General features: G+C 45.8%; 1 protein-coding gene across 1 annotated transcript in view; it reads left to right on the top strand.

The window, feature by feature from the left end:
* The window catches only part of LOC128420317 (neural-cadherin-like), a 92,950-nt gene extending 81,719 nt beyond the window's left edge, over positions 1–11,231 (top strand). Inside the window, exons 30-33 of the mRNA XM_053401925.1 lie at positions 632–806; positions 1,514–1,758; positions 6,826–6,980; positions 10,661–11,231. Of these exons, the coding sequence (XP_053257900.1) occupies positions 632–806; positions 1,514–1,758; positions 6,826–6,980; positions 10,661–11,080 (995 nt within the window). The 3' untranslated portion in view covers positions 11,081–11,231. The remainder of the gene's footprint in view (positions 1–631; positions 807–1,513; positions 1,759–6,825; positions 6,981–10,660) is intronic.
* The last annotated feature ends 4,429 nt before the right edge of the window (positions 11,232–15,660 follow it).

The raw sequence follows: 15,660 nt of genomic DNA, 5'->3' as shown, positions 1-15,660 counted from the left end.
GACAGTTTCCCACCCAGCTTCTGGTTATTTTAACTTTTCATTCTGTGGAATCTTAGCTAGTGAATACCTTGTGGAAACTGAGGGAGGCGGGAAGATAAATGTAGAATGATAGCACCCCTGTTTTGGTCTGAACAAAAGTGTATTTTTCTCTGCTGGGAATGCCAGAAACCCAGGTTGGCAGGTGTGTGGAATGGTGGCCCTTGGAGATTGAAGAGCTTATTGGGAAGGCTGCCTGTTGGTTAGCACCCATGATATTCTGTTAGCCTGATCCAACGGGCTCCCCTTACATTTGTGTGTCCCAACAACGTTATCCAAGTAGAGCGATGGAAAAATCCAGTTCAGTTCGCATTTTAATGTGAATCCACCTAATCAGTTGCACGTTCCAAAACAATATTCAAACCAAAGCACGGCCATCCTCCGAAATTTGCACTTCTTCTGATTCTGCAATGCAGTTCTGTGGCCCAGAAAGGGGTTGGGTAGGTGGGATCTGACCTGCATCTCAACTTCTCCGGCTTCAGCCTGTTGTTAAACGTAGCACATAACTCGGCCTTACAGTGCTGCGACATCTCTTTCAAAAATAGCTCTTGATCAAGAGCTTTCCACATCAAGTCTGTTTTGTATTTTGCCTTAGGATGCATGAAGGATGTCAGATTCAATAACTACAGGCTACCTCTAGATTCTTACCCTAAGGAGCTTGTGCTGAGTGCCCAAGGAGTGAGAAAAGGCTGCCTTTCCGAAGCTTGCAAGAGCAATCCCTGCAGCCAGCAATTCATCTGCATTGACTTGTGGATGATGCATGAGTGCAGGTAACAAATCCCCCTCGGTGAAATCAGAAGGCGGGAGCAGCCTGCCCGTCTAGGGCTTGAACAGAAACCCCTCATATTTGGTGGGAAGGGCTAAATATTGTTTGAGCAGTAGCCCCTTGTGCTTTTTGATGTGCTGCTCCCAAGGCTCCTCCAACTTGAGCGCAGAATGGGGGGGGCACTATACCTTCTTCTGTTACTCTGGGGCTGCAAAACGGGGGATTTTCAAGCATGCTCCTGATGACTGGCATTTGATTGATCTCCATGTTTTTCGCAACTGCTTTTAGGGTTCCTTCATTCATCTTTTACTCCCACTTTCAAATTGGATCGTCCCCATTGTTCCACAAGTTCGATACGCTGTCCATCTGAGGCATCTGATGAAGTGGTCTCTTGATTTGCAAAAACATGCCAGGATAAATCCATTAGTTTTTAGGGTGCTACTTTCCGCATTTGGGGAGTTTTTTAAAAAAATATCCCCCCCTTACCACCCAGTAAACATTGCTGGAATGCAGTCCTGTGAACTGGGCCCATTCCAGGAATCCAGCTCAAGAGGATCATCTGTGAGCAAATTTCATTACATTGGAACTGGCTCCTACTGAAGCTGAAATGAGGGTGTGAAATTAATCTGGATTGCGGCACCCTGGAGCTTTGCTTGGGCCAGCAGCGAGGTTAATGCCAAGGAGTTTGATTTGCCTTCTGTGTCTTTCCAGCTGCCCTCCAGGACACATGTTGGTGGAGAACGTCACCGGCCGGCACTGTGTTTACACGGCATGCGCTCAGAGGCCCTGTAACTTTGGCACCTGCATCTCCCAGTCGGCAAGCAAGTTCCGATGCCACTGCCCCGACGGCTACTCCGGCCGCAACTGTGAAATCACACTAGCCATCTTCCACAAAGACGCTGGGCTGAGCTTCAGCTCCATGTTTGCCATCTGCATTTGCTTCCTGGCCCTACTAGGTAGTTACGGCAACTACATCTTGTATTACCTTTGGTAATGAACCATAAGCCGCCTTCTGTGCTGCTCTGGATGCTCGCCATGCCGGCTAGTTGTGAAGACGCCCACTGGATGATGCCTTCACTGTCTTGTCCTTCATTCTCTCTGGCCCATCATCATCATCATCATCATCATCATCATCATCATCATCGACATTCCTTTCCAGTTTCATCTGCATCTTTATTTGACTCATCCCTGGGAAAGGTCCTTCTCATCTTTTCCATTCTGTTCTTGCTTCGACATTCCATTGCTGAGAACTGGCTCAGAAGGGACAAAGGGGAAATGAACATTATGACGTTGACATTCTGCTTTGCTCTCTTAAGAACAGGCTTCTATAGTGGCTGACAGTGAGTGAAAAGATACCCATAATAACATGATTATGAGGTTCTTTCAAAAGGCAGCGATGGCTTTTAAAGGCTTGGGGTATTGGCGTTGGTGATGATCGCAAATGTGCTTCTTCCTCCTGGTGTTCTGTGTTGCTGCTGCTGGTAGCATGGCTGTCTCAGCTGCTGCTCCGTGGAGAGCGCAGAGGAGAATTTCTGCTCTCAGACATGTCCCAGGGCCAGGGAGGACCAGGTGTGTTAGCCTCAGGGAGGACACAGTGCATCTCCTTGCACGGGCAGCCAGATTGTTTGCAGACCCTGGCTCTTCCTCCTGGCAGGGAGAGTCTTGATGAAGGGTCTGGTGATGGAAAGTGTCCATTTCTTAGGCCTTAGATGTTGCTGCTTTAAGAAGAAGAGGAAAAAAAACAGCTGGAAATGGTCCAAAAATTTATCTAGTCTAGCATCCTGGTTCCCAGACTTGCCAACCAGATGCTTCCAGGAAGCTCACAAGCCAGACTTGAAGACCACAAGTAGAAGGGTCCTGGCTCAGTGCAGAGAATCTGCTTTGCATGCAGAAGGTCCCTGGTGGAATGCCCAGTAGCATCTCCAGGCAGGTCTGGGAGAGAGACCCCCCCCCTCAGAAATCCCGGAGATGCACTGCTAGTTGGTGTCAATAGTATTGAGCTGGATAGACCGAGGGTTTGATTCGGTATAAGGCAGCTTCCTCTGTTGCCCCCCCCCCGAGCAACTGGTAATCAGCAACATGCTCTTTAACTGTCATGGACAATAGCCGTTTATAGATGAATCATTCATAAATTTGTCTGCACCCCTTTTATAAAGCCATTGAAGCCGACTGGTTCAGGGAGGTGTGTTTCCTAGGGTGCAGTGCAACATGAAACAGATTTCCCAGCCAATGTCCAACGATGCCCCCCGTTTTATTTATATATATTTATTTTATTATTATGCAATTGTTTACGTTGAGTCTGTTATCGTTGTTACTTGCTGTGGCACACAGCACCTTCAAATTTGCAAAGTGCTTTTACAGTCTTGTTCATCCCAACAAGAACCCCGTGGGATTCACTACTGTTCTTCTCATTCTGCAAAGGTGGGCCTGAGCTCATGGCGGAGGGCGATAGTCACATCTAGGATTCCTGGCTCCAAAACTAGCGCTCTGTCAACTGGATCACTGATTGAGACAGCCCTGCTGCCAAGGAAATGATGAGTCCGGTTAGGTGGTTTGTATCTCAAAAGCCCCAGGTGAAGCATCTGAGGTCAGAGTGTTAGTCCACATTTACAGTCTTGGTTAATGCAGAACCACCTCCTGAAATCCCGCATCGCGACACGGGAAGTTTCTGCTAAATTGAGCTTTCCTTCTGCAGCGAAAACTCTTCCCTAATCTCACGTCTTTGCCCAGGGCTCTTTTGAAGTCATCCTCGTGAAATTGCAGCTACTTGGAAAAGTAATTGCTTCCTCTTTTTTGCTGCTGTTTGTTTGTTTGCTGTCACTCATATTTTAGAATTTTTGAATTTCCAGTGCATGAATATATTTGCCATGCAAACACGGGACAACAGGTATTTGTAACTAGGTCAGAATTACTTTTCCGAACTGTGGGGAACCTCTGCTCTGTAGGAAAACAAGGGAACTGGTAGCAGATGGTAAAGCATTTCTGCTCTGAAGTTTAAGCCCCATGTTTCCATGAGGCCACATTGTGCTGTAATTGGGTTTGGGGAGAACGCGCCCCCATGCTGTTCAACAGGAGGCAGAAAAGGTGTGCCTGGGACAGTGTTAAATATCGCTCACAGCTGCTGCAGCCTTAGTGTGCTGATAGGCTCTTCTCTGATAAAGCTTGTTTATGACGGTTCAATGTAAGCTTCCATTGACTTTGATGCACATTGAAGCTGGCTTCTGGATGTAACACTTTCATCCAGTGGCGCTTTCTGACAGGCAGTTACAAGAGGAGTTGCTCCTCTGAGAATTGTGTATTCGGAATACAAGAATGAAAGCATTTTGGAAGAAGCGGAGCTTACATCCAGCATGATATTTCTCTTTTTCACAAAGAGGTTTATTTCTTTGTAGTGAGAAAAGGCCTCCTTTTGTGCTGGGAACAGGAGATTGAAGCCAAATCCTCTCCTTGGGGGACATGGCTGGGTCAGTTAAATACTCTTGAAACTGGGCTAGGGCTCTTTGTGTGTACGTGGCTCTGTTTACAGGCCACCTTTGTCTGCTGTTTTTAGTACCCTTGATGGTTGCTGTGGGGTGGTAAAAATGGCATTTTGTAGGCTCTTCTGAACTGGCAAAGAGCATGTTTTATTCAGGCCATTTCTTTTCCAAATGTGTGTATCTCAGAATCAGGATGCAACACAGGGTCATAGTAGTGGGCTCCAGTTTCAGACGCTGTATATTTTCAATCACTATCAGTCTTGCAGTCTGAGAATCATAAGAATGTCCTGCGAACAAAGGGGTGCTTTTTGTTTTAATAATCACTGAATGTTAAAACTTGAGATTACCATGGCACTCAGTTAGCAATTGCATGAGTGGCAATTTTAAAGAAATAGAGCCCAGTGTGGTTTGGGAACCTGGCAGACCTGGTAGGGGTGTTACCCTTTTTGCCTGCTGCTGTGGTTCTGGTCCAGATTTTTTGAGGGGGGGGGCTATTTGAGTAAAAGCTCCCCTTGCATGGGGAATGGGAACTAGTCTTTCAAACAAATGGCAGGTGGCAGTGGGTGCGGTGGTAGGGCCCCCAGTCTAGGTCAGGACTATAGCGGAGCCCAAGCCCTCCTGCTCTCTCCACCAGGATTTGAATTACCCTTCCCTGCTCTGTAATTTTAATTTCTAATTGCATGAAGGGCATCTTGCATTCTTTAGCCTTAGAGAACACACACCAGTCACCTTTGTCATAGTATACTCTGGATTTCCAGAATGTAAATTTCAATTCAAGTATGTGAGAGGAGTTGCATAGTTAAGAAAAAGCAAACAAACCCTGTGCCTGAATATATATTTTTTTCTAATAAAAATGTGTCATGTGCCTCTTTGTCTATGTCCTGTTCATCACTTCCATTCATTTTCATTGTTGTTTGTTCCATAGACTGTTCCTCATTTTGTGTATTACATGTTTAGTCAGAAGTAAGACCCACTGAATTCAATGGGGCTCCCTCCCCCCGGTAAATGTCTATCGATAGGGTTTGGATTTACCACATGCCCCAACAGTGGACAGTTTCAACTTTCAGCATGCAAGGTTGAATCCAGACTAACATCTGGAATGCAAGCAGGAGAAAGAAGGATGACCATGAACAGGATTAGGTGAATTGGTGGGCGGGAGGAGCATCAAGCCAGTTAAAACAAAGCAAGGTTTGTGAGCCAACAATAAACTATGGCTGGCAGTAAACCAACCATAGATAATCAGTTGGGCAGGATTCCTCCATAACCATAGTTTAACAAACCATAAGTTTGTGTTATATATGAGCTAAGCCACTGTAGACAAGACTGAATCCGATGGATCTGTTGTCTGATGTAGTACCCTTTGTTCCAGGTTCATAGGGTCTTCCCTCCGCAGGGCATTAGCTGGGCACTGCACAAGGACACCCAATCACATGGAGGTCTCATTCTTGTGATCCTCCTTGGGGGAGAAAAATTACATTGGGTCGGGCTTTCCTATGAGCAGGCATTGCTTTGAAGGCTCACATCACTTTGGAGCTGAAGGCGGAGGTTGCACAGTGGCTGCTGCCAACCTGAGTAGGAATTGCTGGCATTGACATTGACCCTCCCCACTGACCTCCATTCTTTCCTTCCTCCTCCTCCCTGATGCATCTCTCCTGTTTGGACAAGGCTTTGCCGCCACAAGGACGATACAAGATCAGATGGGCTGCTGCTATCATGTCCAGCAGAGATGGCTTTTATGGACTTGTCATGAGTTGTTTTTCACCATTTGCATTGTCTGTCATCTGCATAGTAGCACTTTGAGAGTGCAAAGTGCTTTGTAATCTTCATGTTATTCACCCTCAGTGACAAACATTACAAGGTAGGCTGTTATTATTCCTATTTTAACCAAGAGGGATTGAAGGTGTGAGATAATGTACCCAGATGCATCTAGCAATCCTCTGTGCCACCAGTTAGTTTTTAAACTCAATCACTCTTGAATCCATGCTGGTCTTTAATAATACAGCCCTACATATATTTAGCTCTAAGTGCACTCACTTCATGGGATGCTCATCCAAATTAGCATTCCTGGGCTTGCAGGCCAAATGTGGGTGCTTAGCTGCTGTTGTTGCTGCTGATGCACCCCTCCTCTGGCTATTACTCACCTTCTGACTGATTTACTTTTATTAATAGCTGTAAATCAAAAGTAGAGCTAAGTCCCTGCTAAAACTAGCTGCACTTATTGGATTGTCTACTTAAAGTTCTGAATCTGTGCACGCTTAAATCAGCAGAATCCCATTGGCTTTGGTAGGATTACTGAGGTGGTGCTTGTTTGAGAGCAGGGATTGGGTCTGTTAGCCTGAGACAAAGTAGTTTCTGGACAAACTTGAACTGGGGTTTAAATGTTGCACCCTCCATGTGAGTCACTTTCAAAGGTGACGGGGCAGAGGGTGGTGGTTTCAGGGATGTGGCGACCTTCCAGTGCGTTAAGTCCTAACTCTCAAAGTTCTCCTTTTTAATGGTGCATTTGGCCTTGGTTTCTAAATAAATGCTCTTCGCTTTCTCACCCAGTTCTGCTCAGCGGTGTCTTCCTGTGGACTCGGTGGAAGAGCCACAAAAGCATGAACGGAGGAGTTTACCACGTCACCACCTGCCACGATGACTTGGAGGACATTCGAGAGAACATCCTCAACTATAACGAGGAAGGGGGTGGGGAGCAGGATCAAGTAAGGCTCTTTCTCTGACGGTTGATCTGACGTGTGCAAGGAAACTTACACCAGAGGAAAAACCATTGCTGGCTTTGCTTTGATAGTACAGCCTAGACTTTGAAGGGACTGTGAAGGCCATGAAGTCCAACCCTATCTCAATGTACCTATGGCATCCCAGACAGATGGCCATAATGGGGAGGAGAGAGCCCATGGCAGGGGAACCGCCATGTACCAAGCTCACACCGGACAGGGCAGAAGTTGTGTATGGGGCAGCTGCCCCCCCCCCGTTAATTTTTGTGCACATGTGTGGTGGTTTTTCTTCCTAAGGGAAGGGGATTCACTAGGCCAGTTCCAGGGACTAGTGTAGTTTTCCCATACTGGTGGGGGTGGACTCTCCTTGGTTGGAGGTTTTTAGGCAGAGGTTGGAGGATGCTTTAGGGCTAACCTGTGGGAGGGAGTCCCTTCCAACTCTAAAATTCTGTAAATGGCCTTTGGATCCTGTGGATCAAAGGTCTCCTAGCATGCCCCATTTTTCTCCCTTGCATTGTTGGAACAATGATAGCAGAGTGGAAGTGGCTGCAGAGATGTCTGTGGTTATAATGACTCAAAGGACAGACCTCCCTCTCTGCAGACCGGAGGTCGAGATCCACTCCTGTCCCATGGCCCCTGCTGGAGACCCATAGGATTTTGTCCAAAATTGTTTAATATTATCTTCTCTCCCTTCTGGCACTCAGAAAAGCACATTTCAGTTTTAGCAAATGGGGCAAATATCTCCCCTCCACCCCACCAGACCTAACATTTACTCTGTCCTGATTGCAAGTCCTTGCAATGTTTTGTAGAAATGCTCAGTGAATGTTGCTATCTTAGTATTGCCTCAGATAAGGCTGCAATCCTGTGCCAACTTGCCTGTGAGTAAGCCCCATAGAATTCAGTGGAACTTACTTTTGAGTAGACTGTGTATAGACCTGCACTGCAAATGTATTACAGCATCAGTCTCCAAATCATCTGAACCAGAGACATTTCACTAAAACTGCCTGGGAGAAAACATAGTATAAAAAGTCCAGAGAAGTCAGTGAGCTGCAAACATTCTTGTTTGCTCACCTGCCCACACACACCAATGTCAATTAGACCTGCAACTTTTTAATCAATCTGACAAAAAGATGACCCAGTTAATCATGAGGAAGGGAGCAGGTTTTGGAAGGCAAATCAGTATTTTTTTAATACCGTGGAACCTTGGTTCTCAAACGGCTTAGTTGACGAACAGATTGGCTCCCGAACACCGCAAACCTGGAAGTGTTCTGGTTTGCAAACATTTTTCAGAAGCTGAACATTCGGCGCGGCTTCCGCTTGAGTGTAGGAAGCTCCTACAGCCAATTGGAAGCCGCACCTTGGTTTTCAAATGGTTTCGGGAGTCGAACAGACTTCCGGCATGGATTAAGTTTGAGAACCAAGGTACCACTGTGATACCTTTGGGTGGAAGGCCAGGAAATATGCTTAAATAATAATAATATTCATACTCTTCGAAATATATAAAAAACTAAAAAAATTGTCCAGTAGCACCTTAGAGACCAAGTAAGTTTGTTCTGGGTATAAGCTTCCGTGTGCATGCACACTTCTTCAGATACCATGCACACGAAAGCTTATACCAAGAACAAACTTACTTGGTCTCTAAGGTGCTACTGGACAATTTTTTTTACTTTTTTATATATTTTGGCTGCGTCAGACCAACATGGCTACCTACCTGAATTCGTACTCTTGTTGTTATTATGGCTGTCACTATTATTATTAGGAATGTTAAATGGACTTATAACAATTGCTGGTGATAAGCACCGTCTCAGAAGAGGAAGCTCCTCTTCTGTCTTACGCAGGATGTCGTTGGGGGCTGTGCAGCTCAGTTTTCTTTTACTAGCTAATGTGGGAGGCAGGTTGGGACACTGATGGTGGAGGGGAGGACTTTAACTGCCCCTCCTCCCCATGGCGCCAAGAGTAGACATGGACCCTTTGCCCCAACCGCCCAAATTTCAGTTGGGATCATAGTACAGGTAAAAGGTTAAAGCTTGCAAATCTTGCTTGTTAGGCTCCCCTTGGGCATCTGGTGGGCCATGTTGAGAACAGGATGCACAACCCTCATTGCTTTTCTTCCATTTTTGCTTGGCTGGGATGTGTCCTTGAACTCCTATATTCCCTCTTAGGAGGAGAACAGAAGAGGGGTGGGTCGGTTGTATGTGCATGAGCATGTGTAGAAACTAACTTATTACACAATGGTAAAATATGCATTTATTGCTCCACCCACTTTTGCCTCTAGCCCTGCCCACTGCTGGAATGTGGCCCTCAAAACATTGCCTAGAAGGGAATGTGGCCCTTGGGCTGAAAAATGCTCCCTACCCCTGTCCTGGAAGGATTGTGTCCTAGGATGACGTCTGTGCAAATTCTGCACCCAGAGTAGGATTCTGCCCCACAAAAAAAAAAAAAAAGAATGTACGAGTTTAGTTTGAATTTTACACTTGGTATTTCCTACTAGCGGAATGCAAATTTCCTCATTAAAAAACGGAGGAAAAAAAGAAAGTTGAAGGTTTTGATAAATTTCCGTGAACATGTTTTAAACACTTTAAATGGATATTTATCTTCAAGGTGGCACACAGCGAGCTAAGTATACAAATCCTATTAGTGTTTAATAAGATTAACTCCCTCTGCAAATTGTAAAGGGGAAAAATAGGTTTACCCGAGCAGGGGATCTATCTTGAGGAAGCAGGCATTGTTTATCTGACATGTCAGGAGCTTGGTATCTGCTCCTTTCAGAAAGTAGCAAGACGAGCCCAAATGATTCAAGGGTAGTTTGTTTCTACGGCGCAGGGTGGATCTCCACATCCATACTGCGTTGCTGCCTGTGACGAAACTTTTGCAAGTGCAGGGAACTCCCTTGCATTATCTAGAGAGGCAGAGAGACCATCCATGTCCAATCCCACAGAAGCTAAAATCTTTGCTCTGAAGAAACAGTCATGGCTTCCCTCAAAGAATCCCAGGAAATACAGTTTGTTAAGGCTGCTGAGGATTGTTAGCAGACTGGCTCTTCCCCACACAGAGCTACAGTTCCCAGAGTGGTTTAACAATCAAAGCCTCCTTCCCCGCTCACTGCAAGAAGCTTGTAAAGGTAAAGGTACCCGTGACCATTAGGTCCAGTCGTGGACGACTCTGGGGTTGCAGCGCTCATGTCGCTTTAGTGGCCGAGGGAGCCAGCGTTTGTCCGCAGACAGCTTCCGGGTCATGTGGCCAGCATGACTAAGCAGCTTCTGGCGAACCAGAGCAACGCACAGAACGCTGTTTACCTTCCCGCCAGAGCGGTACCTATTTATCTACTTGCACTTTGACGTGCTTTCGAACTGCTAAGTTGGCAGGAGCAGAGACCGAGCAACGGGAGCTTACCCCGTCACAGGGATTCAAACCGCTGACCTTCTGATCGGCAAGCCCTAGGCTCAGTGGTTTAGACCACAGCGCCACCTGTGTCCCATAGAAGAAGCTTGAGGGTGCAGCAAATGGGGCCGGTGTGCAGGATGGTCACTGGGGCTGAGGCCAGCATGCATCTTCCCTCACCCCATGTTGTAACACCTTTCCAGGAACAGAGAATGAATCCATAAGTTTGTGGCTGGGTGCATGAGACTTAAATGTCCGACGCTGCTGTTGATGTCTTCCTCCTGCAGGATGCTTACAACATGGCGGAGCTCCAGATGTCCCTTCAAACCAGCCCAGCCTACTCCCTTTACAAGAAGAAAGGAAAGCGGGCAGAGCTGCAGAGTCCCGTGAGTTGCGACCTCCCAGCCAGTCCAAAGGAGCAGCTGGAAGCCCTTTCCACAGGACTGGGCTCCTCCTTCTCCAGCATCGACTTTGGATGCTACCTTTCAGGGGTGGTTAGAAACATGGACCAGCTGCACCACGCCCTGCCCTGCGATTCCTTGCAAGTCTTTTACACGGAAGGAGAGTGTTCAGAAGCCAGCAGCCTAAGTTCCCTGGGCTCCGGTGGATGGGAGGAAGATACAGCCTACGGGGATATGAAAGAGTGGGGGCCGAAGTTTGAAAAACTCAGCAAACTCTATTCTCATGCAGAGTCCGATGACGGTTAGGCTGCTGAACTCATCTTTGCACAATGCTTGAAGGTCCCTTGTGGTGTTTTGGGGTTTTGGGGGGGTGGGGCGGGTAAAGGTACTTTTAACATTTGATAAAGTCAATCTCTACTGAGATACTTCAAAGGCACGGCTAAGATGGAGACCAGGTAGCCCATAAAAGATGGAGACCAGGTAACCCATAAAAAGACATAATATACATAGATCATTGTCTTTTGAAGGCTGAGAAAGGACAGAATTAAACTAGAGTTGGAGGCAACCAAAGAACCATTGCAGAAAGATAAAAATGTAAAGAAACAACATCTGTACTGGTTGCAAGAACAGGTGCTTTGTCCCTATGACTTTTTCCATCTTCATAGTTGGAAGCAGGAGACTGTCTCAACACTTTGCAGGGGCTGATAGCTGGCCTGAGTCTTGTGCACCTCCTGCAATAAGTTGTAAAATCTGTACTTTGTGGTTTTTAATCAGTGTATCAAGTTGGAATGAAGCTTCTTTCCTCTCAAAATTACTAGAAGAGCCATGCTACGGATTTGGCAATAACAGTCCTTTAACTTGGGTGTGTGTGTGGCTTGTTTTCAACACTCCCAGAAGCCCATGCCTGTTACTTGGTTAAATTCCTGTGTTTCCTTCCCCAGATTCGGAGGGAACACCAACTTGCATCTGGGCATGACACACTGAAATTAGTTCTTTGTGGGTTTTTTACCTTCATAAGACATGGTTCTTTTTGCCACCGAAACGGGTCCAGATGAGAAATTGTTCCCCAGAGTTGTTGTTCTATGTGTGGTTCCAAAGACTTCAAAGTAAGGACAGCCATAAACAACCAAATATTGTTGTAGCAGGAGATGGCATATTTGACAGATACAATATTGTGTAACATGAAACCAGTTGTGGACTTCCTGCTAGCTGCTTGGTCTATTACCTCTGGACTTACCTTTGCAATGGGGCATTTCCTTCCTACTTCATAAGATTTGCAGAAGTACAAAATCATTTTTCCTTTTCTTTTTTGAGGAGGGTGGAAAAACGTAACGGGGGAGGGAGGCACAATGAGGGCTAAATATGCTCAGTGGCCACAGAATGTTGTCTGCTTGGAAGATGAAGAGGACAGGGTGTGGTGGGAGGCAAGGTAGGGTGGAATGGCTGGCTGGCATCCAAGACAGGCACACTTCCCTTAGAGAGGAAGGCTGCAGCGCAACATTTGTTTGCACGTCCTGCTTGTGGAGCAGAGGTAAAGGTAAAGGGACCCCTGACAATTAAGTCCAGTCGCGAACGACTCTGGGGTTGCGGTGCTCATCTCGCTTTACTGGCCGAGGGAGCTGGCGTTTGTCCGCAGACAGCTTCCAGGTCATGTGGCCAGCATGACTAAGCCGCTTCTGGCGAACCAGAGCAGCTCACGGAAACCTATTTAAGGTGCTAAAGTTGATGGTACCACATCAGATGGGAGATACCGTCTGTGTCCCCCATGTAACCCCCCTCGAACCTTAACCACTTCATACAGGTAAAAAAAACAAACGAGAGGAGGAGACAGAGAGCTGGATAGACTCTTTCTTCTTGCTTTGCTAGTTTTCAACGAGAGGGACCTAAGAAGCTGCCTTACACTAATTCAAACCTATTCATGCAATTCATGCAAGGGATGTTCTCACCCTGATCTGGAGGTTCCTGGGGTTGAATGTGGAACATTTCACATGCAAAGCAGATGCCCTCTGAGTTGTTGTTTTTAGATAATGTTGTAAGCTGCCCAGAGTGGCTGGGGAAACCCAGCCAGATGGGCGGGGAATAAATAATAAAATTTATTATTATTATTATTGTCCACACTTATCCTGCGCTTTCTAAGCACAGGTCTGAGATGTTTTTCATTTGCCCCGCTACTTTCCTAGAAAGAACAGGACAAGCAGAAGAAAACACAGGACAAGCGGAAACATGGATGAGATCTCACTGAGCTAAAGCCCTTCCCCACTGCATGGTTCTTACATGGGGTAGGATTCAAAACCAGTATTATGTCTACACTGCCTCTGTCCCCGGGATAGCCTTGGACTGCCTTTTCTTTTTCAGAGCCCTCTTCTAATTGCCCTAATTCATGTCCCCCCCCCCCCAAAAAACCCCAAGCTTCTTGTAAAGCTTGAAATAATGTAGCCACAAATTTGTCAACAAGCCATTTCAAAGGAAAGCTTGGTTGCATGTGTCTGTTTATTTTTCCTTAATTGAATAGCAGAATATCAGAGCCCAGATTCTGCCATCTGACAAACCGTCATAGAGAATAACGCCCCAGTGTTGGCCACCGCTTCTGCAAAAACAGGAATTGTCCGGTGGAGGATGAATGCCTTTGAAATGCATGTGGGAGAAACCCTTCCGTTAGGAGCAATGGTGTTATGGTATGATTTGCTACACACTAATCAGTCCTTTTAAAAAAATCCTTTTCTTTTGACTAGCTCAGATGCTGGTGCGGTTTATTTTTCTGCTAAACCACTAATATCGAAAGTGAAGAAAGCTCTGCCTCTGCAGTACATTTCAATCTTCTTATCTCGAGTCTGCATTTCTACTTAGCTATTCTGAGTAAATGCTGTGCAGTGAGCGAAAAGGGACTGCGGACTTAAAAATTCTAAAGTTAGATTTCGTTCTGGCAACATGTGAAGCCCAAAGAACCTTACCCTGCTCCCTCGGCTCTGCAAAAAAAGGACATCTCCAAGTTATGAGTGTTCCTTAGATTATTCATAAATTCCCCTCATCTCCCTGACTTTCCTCATAACGTTATATCTCTCTTCTTCTACGCTTCATTTGTTCGGGGAGGGGGGGAATCAGAAAATGGAAGATCATCTGTCCACGGGGAGGGAATGAACAAGTGTACTGAGAGACGGGTAATGGAGATTGAAAAGTGCTTGGCAGGGCACCAAATAACATTTCCAGAAGTTCCTAAGTCCAATTTTTCAAGCATGTATTAAGCTACAGTGGAGACCAACGTTTTCATAGGAGACCATATATACCCAGATTTTCCCCAAATGCTTTTTCAATACGAGTTTCAAAAGAAACACAAAGATAAAGAGCTTGTGTGGCCTTCATGTCAAGCCGGTCATTCTTCATTGTTTCTAACGATAAGAAGCTCAAGAACTTGCTCCCACTTTCCTTTGAGGTTGAGAGGATACTAGAAGTTATTTAGCCATCTGTCTGTAAATCCCGCAACATTATTCTTACCTCCACAATTCTCAGACTGTGGTCTTCAAGAAACGGGAGAGTTGTATTTGTTTCTGAATCATGGATCAGAGCCAACAGAAAAGGTCAAGATCAAGTTGTTTTCACTTACCTTGCAAAGCAAGTTTAGGGCAATGCATATTCTTAAATCTTTGCATATGTGGAAGCCGTTTTTTTGTTTTAAAGAGGAAATTCTGTCTTGTTGGGATCAGTGCTGTACCACAGTTGGTTAACCAGGAAGATGCTTCCAATGTTTGATGCCAATTCATATACGTACTGGAAGAATATGGCTTTCCATGGAACTTACCTTTTGAGACGTGGCATGCCCATCCTTAAATAATGGGGCAAGTTCACATGGTTTTACCTATCATAGCTCACAGGTGTTGAATAGTCCTTTGTGAATATTTTTCACCTGTACAGGCAATAAAGCTCGTCCAAATGTAATAACCCACTTCCAGAAAACTGAGCGAAAAGTGTTGCTGAGCATCGTGTGCTTTTTCAGTGTACCAAACAAGACTATGGAGAAAAGGCAGAAATGGATATCCCTCCCCCAATCTCCTGCTGCTCGAAATGCATCAAGGCATTGCTCAGTGTTAATTACTGCTTCTTATCCATTCATCTAAATCCCAGCCACTCTCAGTAGGATATGCTATCATTTGACGGCATTTTTCAGGCCAATTTAGACTATTTCCTTTGCCTGTAACGTGCTATTTACTCCCTTGGTGTGCTGTGCAGAATAAAAATGTGGTTTTCAACACACAGCCTGGCTCAAAAGTATTTCACTCACCCAAACCACAATTTCTGGTTCATTTCAGACCAGACTCTGGTGCAAGAAACTGAAGGTGTGACTTAAGTCCTTGGAGAGATGGATTTTCTCATTGACTCAGGTGACTGACTGCAGGACAAAGAGAGAACTGTAAGAAGAGACCTATTGGAGCAGGGCAATGACCCACCCAGAACAGCATCCTGTCCTCACACTGGCCACCCAGATTGTCTGAGGGGAACCTGCAAGCAGAACCTGAACATAAGAGCACTCTCCCTCCCTCTGGTTCCCAATAGATGATATTCAGAAGAATTCCTGCCTCCCAACTGTGGAGGAAACATGGCTAGTAGTGCCTGCAGAATGCACCCTGAAGGATATTGGTTCACACCAGAAGAAATGGATATCAAGTCCTCTCAAAGGCTCACCCTGCAGAAGAGCTGATATTTTACGTGGCAGGAGTCAGAACCCACGGTCCTCTAGAAGTTATGAGACTCCCAACTCTTATTGATGCCAGCCAGCATGGCCAATGCTCGGGGATAATGGCAGGTACAGTCTAACAGTATCTACCTCCTCCCTGTCTTATGCTGCCTTTGTAGCTTCCCAAGCCATATTGATCTATCTGGATGGCACATAA

This window comes from Podarcis raffonei, chromosome 8, assembly GCF_027172205.1.
Source record: "Podarcis raffonei isolate rPodRaf1 chromosome 8, rPodRaf1.pri, whole genome shotgun sequence".
NCBI classification, from domain to species: domain Eukaryota; kingdom Metazoa; phylum Chordata; class Lepidosauria; order Squamata; family Lacertidae; genus Podarcis; species Podarcis raffonei.
The sequence above is the reverse complement of the archived record's forward strand: the minus strand, read 5'-3'. Positions and strand labels throughout refer to the sequence as shown.